The sequence below is a fragment of the Coregonus lavaretus genome (genome assembly GCF_964263955.1).
Source record: "Coregonus lavaretus genome assembly, chromosome: 5".
Taxonomy (NCBI): Eukaryota; Metazoa; Chordata; class Actinopteri; order Salmoniformes; family Salmonidae; genus Coregonus; species Coregonus lavaretus.
Window position 1 is genome coordinate 26,321,365 of NC_139992.1, and position 16,583 is coordinate 26,337,947.

The window sequence follows — 16,583 nt, forward strand, 5'->3', positions numbered from 1 at the left end:
TCTACAAGCCTCTCGTTCACATGTCATTCACCATATGAGGCTTATTGGAGCTGTCATTTGTGACCGAGACTTGTAAATGTGTGCTTTAAACAACATAAGCCTATATTATATAGGCATACAAATATGATTATTTCTTGATACATTTGAAACGAGGTCTAGTTGTGGCCGCAACCTGACTAGATTGTGAACGACTTTTGGCAGAATGCATTGCTTGACTGCGGTGAGGGTGATAAACACAATGTTGTTAGTGAACTGCAGCCACCCAAACGCTTCATTTTCGAGTTCGAGTTTGTTGAGAAGAAGCTGTGTATGTTTTGGTTCTACCAAGCTGTGTCCATCATAACATTCAAAAATCAATTAATTGCATTCATTCTTGCACCATGCAATCAATTATCAGTTCTAAACATGTATTGTTCTTCTCTATGCTCATGATCTATTTCCCTGCCCGCATATGACAGACGGTGGTCGGAGGCTGGGAGCATGTCTCTGGAGTCGCTGAGCCGGCAGTGGCATGTATTCGCGGATGCCAAGGGAGGCCAGACTTCCCCCAAAAAAGGACCAAGAAAAAAACATACAAAATAATGTATATTTTGTCTCTCTGTGTTTCATACATTTCCATAAATTCACAAGAGGCTGAATGTAGCATCCAAGTGAACGAAACAGCGCCCCTCTGTCTCTGTATGTGTAACCCATCTATGCCATCTGGTCTAAAAGAGTATGACATTGTTGCCGCCCTTAGCGTTGAATGCAAGGGAAGCCAGCAAGCATTTGGCCTCCCTTGATAATAAAAAAAAAAAAATATGTAGCCAATCAGAGTTAAGCTAAACTGAGTGAGCTCAGCTGTGAATGGTCCTGGCGCACCAAAAAAAAGGGTCAAGGGAAGCCAGTTTGGATTTGGCTTCACACCAATCACATCACATTAGAAACCAAACGTCACTGACAGAAAACTTTAATTGTTACATCTCGTTGTGTGTCCTCTGGTGGCTAGCTAGCTAAAAGCGTCCCTTTCCTACATAAGCCATGGATGGAGATAGGGATTTGGACTTGGATTATATGATGATTATAATAGCGATTCTGATCCAACCATAAATTCATACATTTTGCCCCTGGCCTGAGAGGATGGAAGTTCAACATGTAGCTACAGTAGATGTAGTTAGCTGGCTAATGTTAACTAGCTGACCTGTCACATCGTTGACCATGAAAGGAAGTTAGGCTAGTGAGCAAGCATTTTAGCCAGGTAGCCTAGGACAACAAACATTAAAAGCCTGTACTGTATGACAGAGTCCATAATTAAGCTAGCAATTCCTATTGAAATCGTGCCAGTGTGGGGATATCCAACTTTTGGAATTTGAATCACCTGCAACCTGTATTCAGAATGACTGCCAGGGTTGGGAAGACTATAGCTGCGTTTACACAGGCAGCCCAATTCTGATATTTTTTGACTAATCACTTCAGATCGTTTCACATCAGATCTTTTTCAGAGGTGATCTGAATTGGGCTGCCTGTGTAAATGCAGCCTAAGCTATGTGACTACCTAAAGCATCTAAACTGGAAAAAACATTTCAGTAACCGGTGAAATAAGTCCAAGTAACATATTGGATCAGTTTAGAAAATGTTTGTAATTTATATTTGAGTAGCATAACATTAATTAATTAATCAATCAATGTACATGCACAAACATATGTAGATATCAAACAAACAATTCAAAAAATCAACCTGCAAAAGAGCATGCTAGAAATATGATAATGATGGGCATGGTTTTGGTTCATAGTAATGTGTATGAGTTTCAGGCCTCTGTATTACGGAAAAACTAGGCCCTAAAATATATATATTTTTTATGATAACATGTTCGCTTATGATCTCACTTGGTGAAGTCCATAGGACAGAAAATTGATAAATGCAACAACCATGTCTCTGTCACTAACAATTACAGTCTTAGGTGGTAACTCTACAATTTACTCGAAAGGCACTCTGGGAAATATTTAAATAAGGCTTTACACTAAGCAGAGTGTTAAATTAACACTGTTCCTGTGTCTATATGGGTCCACAGACTGAACACTTTCAGTGTTCTTTTTATTTTTAAAACTGGAGAATTTGCTGTGTGGGGAAAAAAAAGACTTCCTCTAGGTTGCCAACTCACCCTCATCTGATCTACAGCTATGACCAAATATTTTCATAGCAAGACTAATTTTAATCTACTGAAACAAATCAGGAAGATAAAAACAGACAATAGTTGGATTATTAGTTGCAGTAGCTCTTCACAATGTGGCTGTTTACTGACGTTGCAAACGCCATGCTCTACCAACTAAGCTACATCCCTGCCGGCCATTCCCTCCCCTAACCTGGACGACGCTGGGCCAATTGTGCGCCGCCCCTTGGGTCTCCCGGTCGAGGCCGGCTACAACAGAGCCTGGATTCGAACCAGGATCTCTAGTGGCACAGCTAGCACTGCGATGCAGTGCCTTAGACCACTGCCCCACTCGGGAGTCCTTACCATCAACTTACTCTACATAGAAAAAATAGGATACATCTATGGGATGTGATTCCCCTTAACATCTCTGCCTAGCATGTGCACAATACTAAAATGTCAAAACTTATATTTGAGGACTGGAGCATTTAATATCCAATGCATATGTCACGATCGTTAGACGGAGTAGACCAATGCGCAGCGTTAGTTGCAAACATACTTAAACTTTATTATCTTCAGTGATAATATGAACAACAAAACGAAACGTGCAGTCCTACGGTTTAACACAACCAACAAGGAACAAACCAAACGGAAACAAGATCCCACAAACACTAAGGGAAACAGACTGTTTAAATATGGCTCCCAATCAGAGACAACCAGCAACAGCTGACACTCGTTGCCTCTGATTGGGAGCCACTCTGGCCAACATAGAAATACAACAACTAGAACTCCCGACATAGAAACACAACACATAGAATATACACACCCTGGCTCAACATATAGAGTCCCAGAGCCAGGGTGTGACAGTACCCCCCCCCTAAAGGCGCGGACTGCGACCGCGCCTCAACATAGACCAAACAGGGGAGGGCTGGGTGGGCATTCCTCCTCGGAGGCGGTTCCGGCTCCGGGCTCGCCCACCACCCTCCAAAAATCCCCCCGTAGCGCCCCTGGTCCGGTCTGGCCCCGTTGGCTGGAGCTGGACTGGACATCGTCGGAGCGGATTGCTTAAGCTCCGGTGTGGAGCAGCTGACCGGTACCTGACCAGGCACCGGTGACCCAGGCACGGGTTGTGCCGGACTGACGACGCGCACTCCTGGCTTGGTGCGTGGAGCAGGAACGGGCCGGACCGGGCTGACAATGCGCACCCCTGGCTTGGTGCGTGGAGCAGCAACGGGCCGGACCGGGCTGACGATGCGCACCCCTGGCTTGGTGCGTGGAGCAGGAACGGGCCGGACCGGGCTGACGACTCGCACCCCTGGCTTGGTGCGTGGAGCAGGAACGGGCCGGACCGGGCTGACGACTCGCACCCCTGGCTTGGTGCGAGTGGCAGGAACAGGCCGGGCCGGGCTGGCGACGCGCACCGTAGCTTTGGTGCGAGTGGCAGGAACAGGCCGGGCCGGGCTGGCGACGCGCACCGTAGGCTTGGTGCGAGTGGCAGGAACAGGCCGGGCCGGGCTGGCGACGCGCACCGTAGACTTGGTGCGAGGGGCAGGAACAGGCCGGGCCGGGCTGGCGACGCACACCTTAGGCTTGGTGCGAGGAGCAGGAACAGGCCGGGCCGGGCTGGCGACGCGCACCGTAGGCTTGATGCGAGGGGCAGGAACAGGCCGGGCCGGAATGGCGACGCGCACCGTAGGCTTGATGCGAGGGGCAGGAACAGGCCGGGCCGGGCTGGCGACGCGCACCGTAGACTTGGTGCGAGGGGCAGGAACAGGCCGGGCCGGGCTGGCGACGCGCACCATCCACTTAGTGCGGGGAGCAGGAACGGGCCGGACCGGACTGGTGACGCACACCACTTGCTTGGTGTGAGGAGCGGGACTGGGTTTCGTCATAACCCTCCGCTCCCTCAGCTGCCTACCGAGTTCCTCTCGCCGTGCCTCAATTCTCACCTTCTCCCTTATCGCCTCCAATAGCTCCACCCTCTGCACCACTAACTCCTGCTCCCTCTGCGCCAATAGCCCCCTTAACCTGGTGGCCTCCTCACCTAACCTCCTACTACGCCCTGTAGCTGTCTCCTGCTGCCCCTTCGCCCATGCCGTATGCCCCCCCCTAAAAAATTTTGGGGGTTGCCTCTCGTCCGTCCGACGACGACACTGTTGACGCCGTTGCTCCTCTCTCCGTCGCGCCTCTACCGTCTCACTCCATGGACGGCGATCCATCCCGGCCTGGATTTCCTCCCAGGTCCAGGACCCCTGCCCGTCCAATATTTGCTCCCACGTCCAGGCTGCCTGCTCCTGGACACGCTGCTTGGTCCTGGTATGGTGGGATCTTCTGTCACGATCGTTAGACGGAGTAGACCAATGCGCAGCGTTAGTTGCAAACATACTTAAACTTTATTATCTTCAGTGATAATATGAACAACAAAACGAAACGTGCAGTCCTACGGTTTAACACAACCAACAAGGAACAAACCAAACAGAAACAAGATCCCACAAACACTAAGGGAAACAGACTGTTTAAATATGGCTCCCAATCAGAGACAACCAGCAACAGCTGACACTCGTTGCCTCTGATTGGGAGCCACTCTGGCCAACATAGAAATACAACAACTAGAACTCCCGACATAGAAACACAACACATAGAATATACACACCCTGGCTCAACATATAGAGTCCCAGAGCCAGGTTGTGACAGCATAACTGTCAATGAATGGCTGCGAAAATACATAGCCTCATATAATTCATTTTCAAAGACCCAAGTAGGCATATCAGATTTCAAATATGTGATTACACTGGAAAAATTGGGAAGAAGTGGAATAATAAAATAAGTGTGGGGAATAACAGTAGTGTTCTTGCTAACAAGCACACTAATTACCTTATATTTTAACACCCATTGTTAATAATGATTTTTTCCACTGATCAGACTAATTAAAGTAAATAGATAATAAAATCTCCTGAAGACAAGATGACATAAATCTGCCCCTACACCCTAACCAAATTATTTTTCGATTTATTGTCCCCCCTCTAGAATCAAGCCTACACTTTTGGATTTACAATTCATTGTTAAAAATCAGGTCACCCGACCAAACAAATGCATGTGTGGATTAAATCGAACTTTATGCTGTCAAAGGCTGCATTCTGCAATACGGACGGGAGTTACAGCAATCTACTTTTGTTGACAACATTGTACATAAAACAACGCTACAGTGCTGCTCTTTTTACAGCTTAATAAACTCAGCAGAGCATGTTCTCTCTCCATTCAGCTCCACTCTTCTTGAGGTGCGTTTCTTTAAAATGCGCATTAAATCCTCTTGATCACTTACATAACTACCCCAATCATATGCTTCAGTGTGCCGCGGTTCACAGTGCTGTGTCAGGACAGGACAATGATAGTGGTTCCGCTCGTGATGTTAAATTGCAGGCGCAGATGCTCCGATTTCAAAACGATTTGGAGTACAGTTGAAAAGTTAACGCACTGACTATACAATGGACTAATTAGACAAATAAAATCAGTACTTTTCAATGCTTGAGATATAACAGGTGTGGTGTGTGAGCGTGAGCGTGAGCGTGAGAAGAGGGTCAAATGCGTGTCTCACGGCCAATGGGTGAGAGTTGGCAGCTCTGCTGCTTTGACATCTGTGACATCTGATCGATATGCACTATATTACTGCAATGTCCTCAATCTTAATCATGTACGTGTTTATTTATTTATAAAACAGTTATACATGAAGTATCCTTTTTTAACACAGTACCACAAGGCATATTATTGATATCCAACTTTAATCCTACCTATACCCATCCTTAGTTAGAACACAAGGCCTTGTTGAACATTAGTTCACATACAACACATTATTCGGATTGTGTGGCCATAGCAGCTGTTGATCAGCTTTAGATTCATTCATTATCATCAGCTCTTTTTTATTGTCCTTTTTTGCCAGCTTGCACATAATTAAGTTTCCAAAGAACGTACAGAGAAGTGGCACAGACAAAACCAAGGCCCTGTCCTCCCCACATCCTCCTCCTCTCTCCCCTCAGTGGTTCAAAAATATATAGCTGATGTCAACAGGATTGCAAGGGGTAAAAGGTAATGGGTTGTTGTTCTGCTAGACTATATAATATCTGTTGATGGTGTTAATAACTGTTGACAGTTGTTTGGGGGTATTTGTTCGACCACATCCTGAATGTGCTAAATGTTTGTTCATGTCAGTTAATCTCCCATTTGAAAAGCTCAATGTGATGAAGGATTCATCAAAATCTTCCCTCTTATGTTAAGTGTGATAGCATCTCTGCAGAGCGAGATCATTACATTCATATGGAGAGTGTTTGTTCAACACAAACACATAAAGCACATATAGGCCATCTAAACATCTATTAGCTAGTAATGACAGTGTTCACTCTGAGCCGATTGGTAATTATAAAGCCATACCACTAACTATGTATCAACATGAAATTAGGAACATTTAGACTTTAAGTAATGTAAGGACCTCAATGACCTGTTGTTAATTTAACACTTACAGAGTTAATGTAACACCTGAATCAACACTAGAAATGTTACATTAAAAAATCCACACTAGGTAACACTGGACAATTTGCTGTGTGTGGTTTTTGAGTTTCCAATCAGATATTTTCTATTACATGAATAATAGTATTTAATTACGAAGATAATTATTGTGTGGGCGATAGCAATTTTGTAAAATAATAACTTAAAAAAGAGGAACTACATGTTAGGGTCCATTGGACAAATTAAAATCAGTGATTTGGAACAGAATGACAGTAAGAAATATGATAACCAGTGTTTTTAAGAGTTTTGGCAGGGCACCTGCAGTTATTGCTGTTTCAGAGAGTTTAGAGGCTGTGTGGTCATGTGACAGGCGGGAGAGGAAAGAGGCGTCAGAGTCAACAACCGTCACCATCTGTTGGGGAATGAGAGCGAGAGCACTGTACAGAGGAAATAGGGGAAGCGAGAGGGAGGGATTATTTAGTTTTTTTAGGGGCTTGTTACAGTAACGTCAGCAAAGGGGTCAAAGGTGTGGATCAGGACAGAGACAGCAAGGCTTTAGGAGAGAGGAGATATCAACTCAGATTTAGAGTTTGGAGGACAGAGAGGAGGGCATTGAGACAGTTTAAACAGTACAGTTATAACACATTGAGACAAGAGGAGACAGAATGGAACAATAATACAGTCAGTTTTAGGGTTCAGGGATAAGGGTATAGGGTCCAGGGGGAAAGTTGAGGATTTTGTTTTTTGGGGGTGACAGGTGGAACGAGCAGCAGTGTCTTGAGGAGTACAGGAGTATTGTCAGGAGCCATATAGAACAACCAGAGAGATGGGGAACACATGTATTATAGGAGTCATCTCTCTCCTGGCTGTTTCTGCAACCTGGAGCTTGGAAACAGGTTTGAGCATCTCATCACTTCATTTGGTTTATTTTGAGTACTGTGTAAAGCAGTGGTCACCAACCTTTTCTAAGTCAAGATCACTTTCTGAATCAAAATGCAAGCCGCTCTGTTTAAAAAAAAACATGACTTAAAAAACGTAAGCCTATTCAACACTAACCAAATAAATACAGTTCTGTAGCAATGAGGTTTGTGCAGTAGGCTTTAGGCCGAATATATTATCACTGCATATTTGCTATGCTTTGATTGCCCTGCCAATGTTGTTCTTCTCAGACCATTTTGAAATTATATTTAAACCAATGTTAGGTATATGATCACACTAATATGTAATTTGTTGTATTATGTGTGAGGCACAGCTGAGTGAGCATAATAATACTTTTTTTTACTGAACTAATGGCCTGCATCTGATGGTCAGTCTGATCTCCCTCAGCTGAGAAAAGGGGACACAGTCTTCCAGCTGATGGCAAAACTCAAGGCACACTGCATTATTTCTGCCTCATGCACCAATTCATGTTGTTACTCCTATGACCAGAGAAAGTGAAATATTCCTCGATATTAAACAGACACAAGCCGCTAAATAATAACAACGCAAGCTTATTAGAACACTTTGTTATACACCTTCATTGCAGCTGCAGTGCTGGTTGTAGCGTGAGTGGAAGTAGGGAGAACATGCATTTTATGGCTTAAAGTGTTGACAGTGCTGAATAATAACTTAAACGTGAACTTACTCATAAAAACAGTAGTCTCTCTCTAGTCATGGTTTTAAACGTTTTCAAATCTCACAGTATGAACTTTGCTGTGCATTCGATGCTTCCTTTTACAGTTTATGGCTCAAGGAAACTGTACAGACATGGTGATCTGAGCTATCTGATTGGCCAGTGGTAGGCCTGTAGGTGCACTTGATTTAATCTCTGGGCGTGCCGGGTAGGCAGAATTTTACCTTCAGACACATGAAACGGTTAAAAATGGGAATGCCTTCCCGGCGCTAGGGCTGCTGAATCAAGTCCACCTACCGCCAACAGCGCAAAAAAAATACAAATAAATTGGAAGTCAAGGCTTTATCATTCAGTTTTTTACAGAAATGTTTGGTGATCGACTAGTAATGCTTTGGAGATCAGTTAGTGACCATTGGTGTAAAAGGTTAAATTATTCATAAAACATTCAAAGCATTTATCTAAGCCATCTATAGCTACCCTAAAATATATATTATTATATCATACAGTCAAAATATTTATTTTATGACCGAAAAATACTGATCAAAAATAGATATTTTATATTTTCCTACTGCTCTGACAAAGGAGTCCCACGGTCTAAATTGTATTCTCTGTCGGCTGCTGGTAGAATCCCCAAGGGTTCTAGATTTCTATGACATGTGTATCGAGAATTCTGTTCTGACTATTCCATTGTGGTCAAACTGAAGACAAAGATGTTTAAAACAAAAGGTTCCATTCTCTTCTACCACGGGAAGGAAAATGCAGCGTAGAGACTAGTGTGTGTTGGGGGTGGCATGGTTTACCGATGAACTAACATGTTTTCCCCTGTATTTGAGAGGAGATTGATTTGAGGCATATTAGTGATGATGATACAGCTTTTTTTCCATGATAGGGGGAAGGTGACATTACTAATCAGACACTGTATGGGGGTCCTGTGGGTTTCTGTAACCACCACAGAGGTTATACACCTGTCGAAAGTAAACATCAACAAGAATGAAAGAGCAGTGTGTGACCCAGAAAACATCCCACTTCAGAAACTTCAGTAACCTAACAGTCAACCTCCCATGATATCACATCTTATGTATAACATTGGGAGCTGTTTTAAGAGTGGAAAGTTGTATGTGCTGCAATTTAAAAAAACTAAAACACAACTAACAAACCAAACTTTATAATAATGACTATAAACCTCCAACTGTTCAACTGTCAATTTTATGTAAGACACATTTTGTAAGACATTGGCTTTCAGATTACTGACAACCCACTTTTCTTCCTTAAGACTGTTTTGCTCATCAACTAAGACATGCTTTTCTATTGACTGAACTTACACTTGATGAAATCATGTTTAACTGATGATGTTGAATGCTTAACATTTTGCTAACATGCTCTGCCACTAACATGCACTTTGATCATTCTCTCAGGATATAACCACAACATTTCTGTGAGCTCTCACGCGTCTCCTTTCCTCACCTCCATTGTGCCTCTAGACCTACAACATGGAGTCATTGGTATTATTTTTTTTTTTACCAAACCTGCTTAATCGCCACTATGAGCCTGCATTAGCATGTTGCCACATTATTGGTCAGAGAGAGAGATAGGTCTTTATGTTTTAGGAGAGGAGAGAGAGGAAATTATGCTTAAAAGTTTCCTATTCCTTGGAATGAGGCCTGATAGTCTGCATGACTCTGAGAGATAGGTCTGAATATCCGACATAGCCAAATCAAGCTCCTCTATATATTGTATGTATTGTAAAAAGATAAGGATACATATACGTAGGCCTATAATAATACTCATACAACTGAATCACACATTTATTCATTTACCCGCCATTTATGCAAAAGTCATTTGTATTTAAATATGTACAGTTCTTTGAAGTTGTTATTTTAATAGTATTTCTTTAGTTGCCAAGAGTGAACATTTCCACCTGGGGAATGATGCCATCTTAAAGTGCAGCAATAAGACTTGGAGTGAGATGATCTACACCATCTGGAAAATAAACCTGGATGGAATAGAGTGTCAAATATCATCTAGTAATGATAACCAAAATCTGAACACATGCAATGATGGAAAAGCCATGCTCAACACATCCAGGGGTGAATCCTACCTGCGGATTCCTGATTTCTCAAACAGAGATGAGGGAATCTACCACTGTGAGTCAGTGTACAAAGCAGGGAGCTACGCCGCAAACATTGATGTATCACTAATAGGTAAGAAACCTTCATAGATCTGTACAGTTTAGCATGACTTCTGTGTGCTTTCATTTCTCTATATTCCAAAATATTTTAGCCTGTGTTGTTCTCAATATGCCTATTTCCCCTCTCTTCCCCCTGTGTGCAGCCCCTCCCAGTGTGTCTGCCTGGCTAGAGTGGGAGGGCAGTAGGCGGGTGGCTGTGTGTTTGGCTGAAGGAGGGAAACCAGCTGCCTCCATCTCCTGGAGTGACAAATGGAACTCTACTTCAACCACCACATTGAACCAAGATGGCGTCAACAAAGTAGAGTCTCGATTGGTCCTGCCTGAGGGGATCGCTACGGGCAACCTGACTTGTTCTGTCATACATCCTTCCTGGGAAGAGGTGCATATGGTGACACCAGGTACAGACTGACTATTTAGAATTTAGAAGGACACTGTATTTAGAAGGACACTGTATGACTAATATCTCACTCTTTTAGAATAGGAGTGAACATCGTCGCTTTTTTGGTCATTAAAATCCTTCAGAGCACCCGTGCGTCAATCTAAGTAACATAATAAAAAAATCCCCATAAAATTTGTCAGTTTAAGCTAGAGATAGATGTAATCACAAATCTTGTCTAGTACAGGAGCTGACTGCATGAGAAGTTCCAAATTAATTCATTGTGGATTTCATTGTGAATATGAAACAGAAATGAAAGCCAGATGTTTACTAGATTGAATGTAATTGAAATATGATGGTATGATGGTAACCCACTGGACACAAACTGGTTGAATCAACGTTGTTTCAGAGTAATTTGTCGACATATTGTGACGTGGAATCTACATGGAAAATACATTGGATTTGAAAAAAGTAATCAACTGTTGTTTTGAGGGTGAAATTTAAACCACAGGATTATGTCATCATTGTAACCAATTTTCAACATAGACAAACCTTGTATAAAATATGTTGAATTTGTACCTTTGAAACAACGTCAGATCTTCAACGTTATATCCATTATCAGAAAAAACCTGAAAGGTTGGGCAACACCTCCTACTGCAGAGTTGATCTATCTACAGCTATTAATTTGGTCTCCCATCCAGGGTTTTAACCAAACAAACCCAGCCCTGCTTAGTTTTGATATTTGCTACTGACTACTACCAATGTGCTATCGTGAGAATGATTATTAGGAGATCTCTTAATAACTAAATATTTTCACTGTTGATATCAAAGTCATTCCAAAGGGTAGGTTTAACAGAGCAAATAAAATGTAACCATACTTTATAAGTCATATATTGTTTCATAAAAAATTATATTTAGGCCTATATAGCATTTGCAAAGTCATCAACAGCTATTGTTTCAAAGCAACCCAGTGTTCAACTAAAAATAGAGAATACATATAGGGCTAGGGTTTCAATATTTGGTTGATTTCAAATGTAATCATTAATGTGTTGGATTCACGTCTCCATCTCAACCAAAAATGTAAGTTAAAGAATATGACTAAATAAAATTAAACTTCAAATGCACTTTAAATAAAGTTTGATTTGATTTAGTCCTATTCTTTAACTTTGATTCTTGTTTGAGATGGAGACGTGAATCCAACATATAAATCATACATTTGTAGACAAACTGGAATTAAAGCCAGACTAAGGGCTCTATTCAATTTGTAAAGCTGAAGCGTTAGAGATTCTGTGCTACAATTTTAAATGTCATTTCCGATTGAGCCAACATATCAAATCAAATCAAATGTTATTTGTCACATACACGTGTTTAGCAGATGTTATTGCAGGTGTAGCGAAATGCTTGTGCTTCTAGCTCCGACAGTGCAGTAATATCTAACAAGTAATATCTAACAATTTCACAACATATACCCAATACACACAAATCTAAGTAAGGAATGGAATTAAGAATATATACATATATTGACGATCAATGACAGAGCGGCATGGACTAAGATGCAGTAGAATATTATAGAATAGAGTATATACATATGAGATGAGTGATGCAAGATATGTAAACATTATTAAAGTGACTAGGGTTCCATTTCTTAAAGTGGCCAGTGATTTCAATAGGCCTCTAATGTGCTAGTGATGGCTATTTAACAGTCTGATAGACTTGAGATATAAGCTGTTTTCAGTCTCTCGGTCCCAGCCTTGATGCACCTGTACTGAGCTCGCCTTCTGGATGATAGCGGGGTGAACAGGCAGTAGCTCGGGTGGTTGATGTCCTTGATGATCTTTTTGGTCTTCCTGTGACATCGGGTGCAGTGTTTACCGTGAATGCAATCTCAGCTAAAGTGGGAACATTGCCTCTAAATTTCAATCACGCTGTAAAGCTGAACTTCCGCGATGCGGATTGAATAGAGCCCTAAATCAGTGGCACAAAAAACACACTACTGGTCATAAGTTTTAGAACACATTTTACATTTTAGTCATTTAGCAGACACTCTTATCCAGAGCGACTTACAGTTTTAGTGAGTGCATATATTTTTCATACTTATTCAAGGGTTTTTCTTTATTTTTGCTATTTTCTACATTGTAGAATAAACATCGAAACTATGAAATAACACATATGGAATCATGTAGTAACCAAAAAAGTGTTAAACAAATAAAAATATATTTGAGATTTGAGATTCTTCAAATAGCCACCCTTTGCCTTGATGACAGCTTTGCACACTCTTGGCATTCTCTCAACCAGCTTCACCTGGAATGCTTTTCCAACAGTCTTGAAGGAGTTCCCACATATGCTGAGCACTTGTTGGCTACTTTTCATTCACTCTGCGGTCTGACTCATCCCAAACCCTCTCAATTTGGTTGAGGTCGGATGATTGTGGAGGCCAGGTCATCTGATGCAGCACTCCATCACTCTCCTTCTTGGTAAAATAGCCGTTACACAGCCTGGAGGTGTGTTGGGTGATTGTCCTGTTGAAAAACAAATGATAGTCCCACTAAGCCCAAACCAGATGGGATGCTGTGGTAGCCATACTGGTTAAGTGTGCCTTGAATTTTAAATAAATCACAGACAGTGTCACCAGCAAAGCACCCCCACACCATAACACCTCCTCCTCCATGCTTTACGGTGGGAAATACACATGCGGATATCATCCATTCACCCACACAGCATCTCACAAAGACAAGGTGGTTGGAACCAAAAATCTCCAATTTGGACTCCAGACCAACGGACAAATCTCCACCGGACTAATGTCCATTGCTCATGTTTCTTGGCCCAAGCAAGTCTCTTCTTCTTATTGGTGTCCTTTAGTAGTGGTTTCTTTGCAGCAATTCGACCACAAAGGCCTGATTCACACAGTCTCCTCTGAACAGTTGATGTTGAGATGTGTCTGTTACTTGAACTCTGTGAAGCATTTATTTGGGATGCAATTTCTGAGGCTGGTAACTCTAATGTACTTATCCTCTGCTGCAGAGGTAACTCTGGGTCTTCCATTCCTGTGGCGGTCCTCATGAGAGCCAGTTTCATCGTAGCGCTTGATGGTTTTTGCTACTGCACTTGAAGAAACTTTCTAAGTTCTTGGCAATTTCTGTATTGACTGACCATCATGTCTTAAAGTAAGAAACTGTTGTTTCTCTAAATGTTGATATTTGGTTGTGTTGTCAATCAAACACTATTCAATATAACTATACAGTAAATACGTAGCATACAGTTAAGGCTGTCTTACAATCTGAAACTGGCTCTCATGAGGACCGCCACAGGAATGGAAGACCCAGAGTTACCTCTGCAGCAGAGGATAAGTACATTAGAGTTACCAGCCTCAGAAATTGCATCCCAAATAAATGCTTCACAGAGTTCAAGTAACAGACACATCTCAACATCAACTGTTCAGAGGAGACTGTGTGAATCAGGCCTTTGTAAATGTAAATGCAATCTAATGTAGGCCTAACAGTATTTTTTCAACCTTAAAATGAGTAATACATCAATTGCCTACTGTAGCCTAACTATAAATGTCTTCTTATGTAATCATAGAAAGCGTGCATGTTCAAGATAGCATGCAAATGTTACAGGTCTTTGGAGATCTTCACAATTGCTATAATAATCTGGGCAGAATCTCAAACAGCATTAATCACTTGCACTATGTACTTTTAATGTAGCCTAATCTCAACTGCAATCCAGGTCATTTGGTTGTGCTATTAGATGAAGAACAGTGATAACACATTCAGTTGTATATATACAAAATATCTGACATTGTATTCCTATTTAAACTTTGGTGTGCTTTTAAATGGTTGAAAGCGCAGTGATAACACATTTAGATGACAACTAAACCAAAATTCAGACATTGTTTTTCTATTGGAATTTGGTTGTGCTTTTAGATGGTTAAAAGCATAGTGATAACACATTGGGAATTCAACAAACTTCTGGCTGTCTTTTTGAGTAGGTGAATAATTGTTGAAATCTCATTGATCAACGTCTCAACCAAATATTAACCACATTTCCATGTTGAAATTACGTGGTGTGCCCAGTACGAAGTTTATTCTGATTCTGATTATTTATCATTTTATCTCCCTGTCAGGAACCTTAATTCCCTGGCGATTAGTCATCATCTCTGTGGGAACTATCAGTATCATCATGGCTATTCTGGGGGGTTTATACTTCACACGAAAACACCCCTGCAAAATTGGGTATGAATACTAATTATTCTAATGATTTTGATCTTTTATGATAAAAATGATTTGGTTCAATGTAATTGCTTGTATAATAAAGAGCTTTATCTGTGTATTCACAGCCCCAAAACAACATCTGAGTCCAAGGCTCCTCAGGTATGTATGCACCATATCCTACGTTGTATTACATGTCATATTACCGTAAGTCCTGCACGTTTTGCATAGATAGCAGTTTACTGTAAATAGTGATGAGTCTTTGTTTCTCTCTCAGCCACAGGACTATGTGGAGGAAGTAGAACCCTACGCCAGCTATGTACAGCGTGTCAATTCCATCTACAACTCCTCTGCAGACCTGTTCACATAACACACGCACACACACACCTCTCTGCACGCCACTCTGAGAACTTTGAGGTTGATGAAACTGAGCCAGTAAACAGGGAAATTATGGCGGACATGATGCAGGGCTTCTGGTTCGAGAGGAAAACCTCACAGATCTGATCACTCCTGACTGTGGAGGTTGAAAAGGTATTACACTCAGCACAGACTTGTTGCAGCACTCAGTCCCCATTATCCTATGCCTGTCTGCCTAACCACAGGCCTCTGTCTCAATGATGACTTGGACAACTCACTACAACAGATATCTATCTATACAATAACGACACACTAAAGTTGAGATGTGAGAAAATGGCCAAAAACACAGACATTTCTACAACCAAAGAGATGTGGGCAGATGAGAGATGAGCTTTCCAGTTGACCATTTTCATAATTTGCACACTGAGAACTATGACTTGCTGTGTAGTCAGCACAACTGTATACCACTGCTCTCATAACACACGTTTGACTGTTCCCACACTCCTGTTATCTGCAAATCATGGGGAAGAGTACAATTTTGAGATGTTTCATCAAAATCTCAATTTATATAATACTGATGTGTAATTACAATGTTTTTGTTGAGTTAATATTTATGATTGAATTTAAATATCAAGTTTATTATACAATAAAAACAGATTATTTACATTTGAAACCTACATCCTGAGTTGATGGGGAAAGGATTTGAATCACACAGCACATTCTCTGTGGTTACATTCATGAGACAAGAGTTTGACTCTGAGAACTAAGATAACAACTCAACTTTTGAATTTAATCAATTGCCTTCGAGTTGGAAAACGTGTGTTTGCAGTGGTGGAAAAAGTACTCAAATGTCATACTTGGGTAAAACTAAAGATACCTTAATAGAAAATTACTCAAGTAATAGTCTAAAGGTATTTTGTTTTAAATATATTTAATTATCAAAAGTAAAAGTGAAAGTATTAATAGTTTCAAAATACTTATATTATGCAAACCAGGGGCACACTCCAACAATCAGACATTAATTTACAAACAAAGCATTTGTGTTTAGTGAGTCCGCCATATCAGAGGCAGTAGGGTGTCAGGGAAAATGTATGGAGTAAAAAGTACATTATTTTCTTTAGGAATGTAGTGAAGTAAAAGTTGTCAAAAATATAAATAGTAAAGTTTATTATTTTTTTATTTAACCTTTATTTAACCAGGTAAGCCAGTTGAGA

At 41.3% G+C, this 16,583-nt stretch overlaps 1 protein-coding gene across 1 annotated transcript; it reads left to right on the forward strand.

Moving 5' to 3' along the window:
- Positions 1-7,182: 7,182 nt before the first annotated feature.
- Positions 7,183-15,932, forward strand: LOC311129468 (cell surface glycoprotein CD200 receptor 1-A-like). Its single transcript, XM_084161760.1, has 7 exons — positions 7,183-7,524; positions 9,656-9,742; positions 10,136-10,441; positions 10,572-10,826; positions 14,928-15,036; positions 15,141-15,174; positions 15,290-15,932. Exons 1-7 carry the CDS (start codon positions 7,455-7,457, stop codon positions 15,380-15,382), a joined length of 954 nt encoding a protein of 317 aa, XP_084017886.1. The 5' UTR covers positions 7,183-7,454; the 3' UTR covers positions 15,383-15,932.
- Positions 15,933-16,583: the final 651 nt, after the last annotated feature.

What these genes read in the sequence shown, in the direction of transcription:
- LOC311129468 (XM_084161760.1), top strand. Translation starts at nt 7,455, where the DNA reads ATGGGGAACACATGTATTATAGGAGTCATCTCTCTCCTGGCTGTTTCT. An exon ending in CCTACAACATGGAGTCATTG is followed by an intron (nt 9,743 to 10,135) that starts GTATTATTTTTT and finishes GTATTTCTTTAG; the next exon opens with TTGCCAAGAGTGAACATTTC. An exon ending in CTGAGTCCAAGGCTCCTCAG is followed by an intron (nt 15,175 to 15,289) that starts GTATGTATGCAC and finishes TTTCTCTCTCAG; the next exon opens with CCACAGGACTATGTGGAGGA.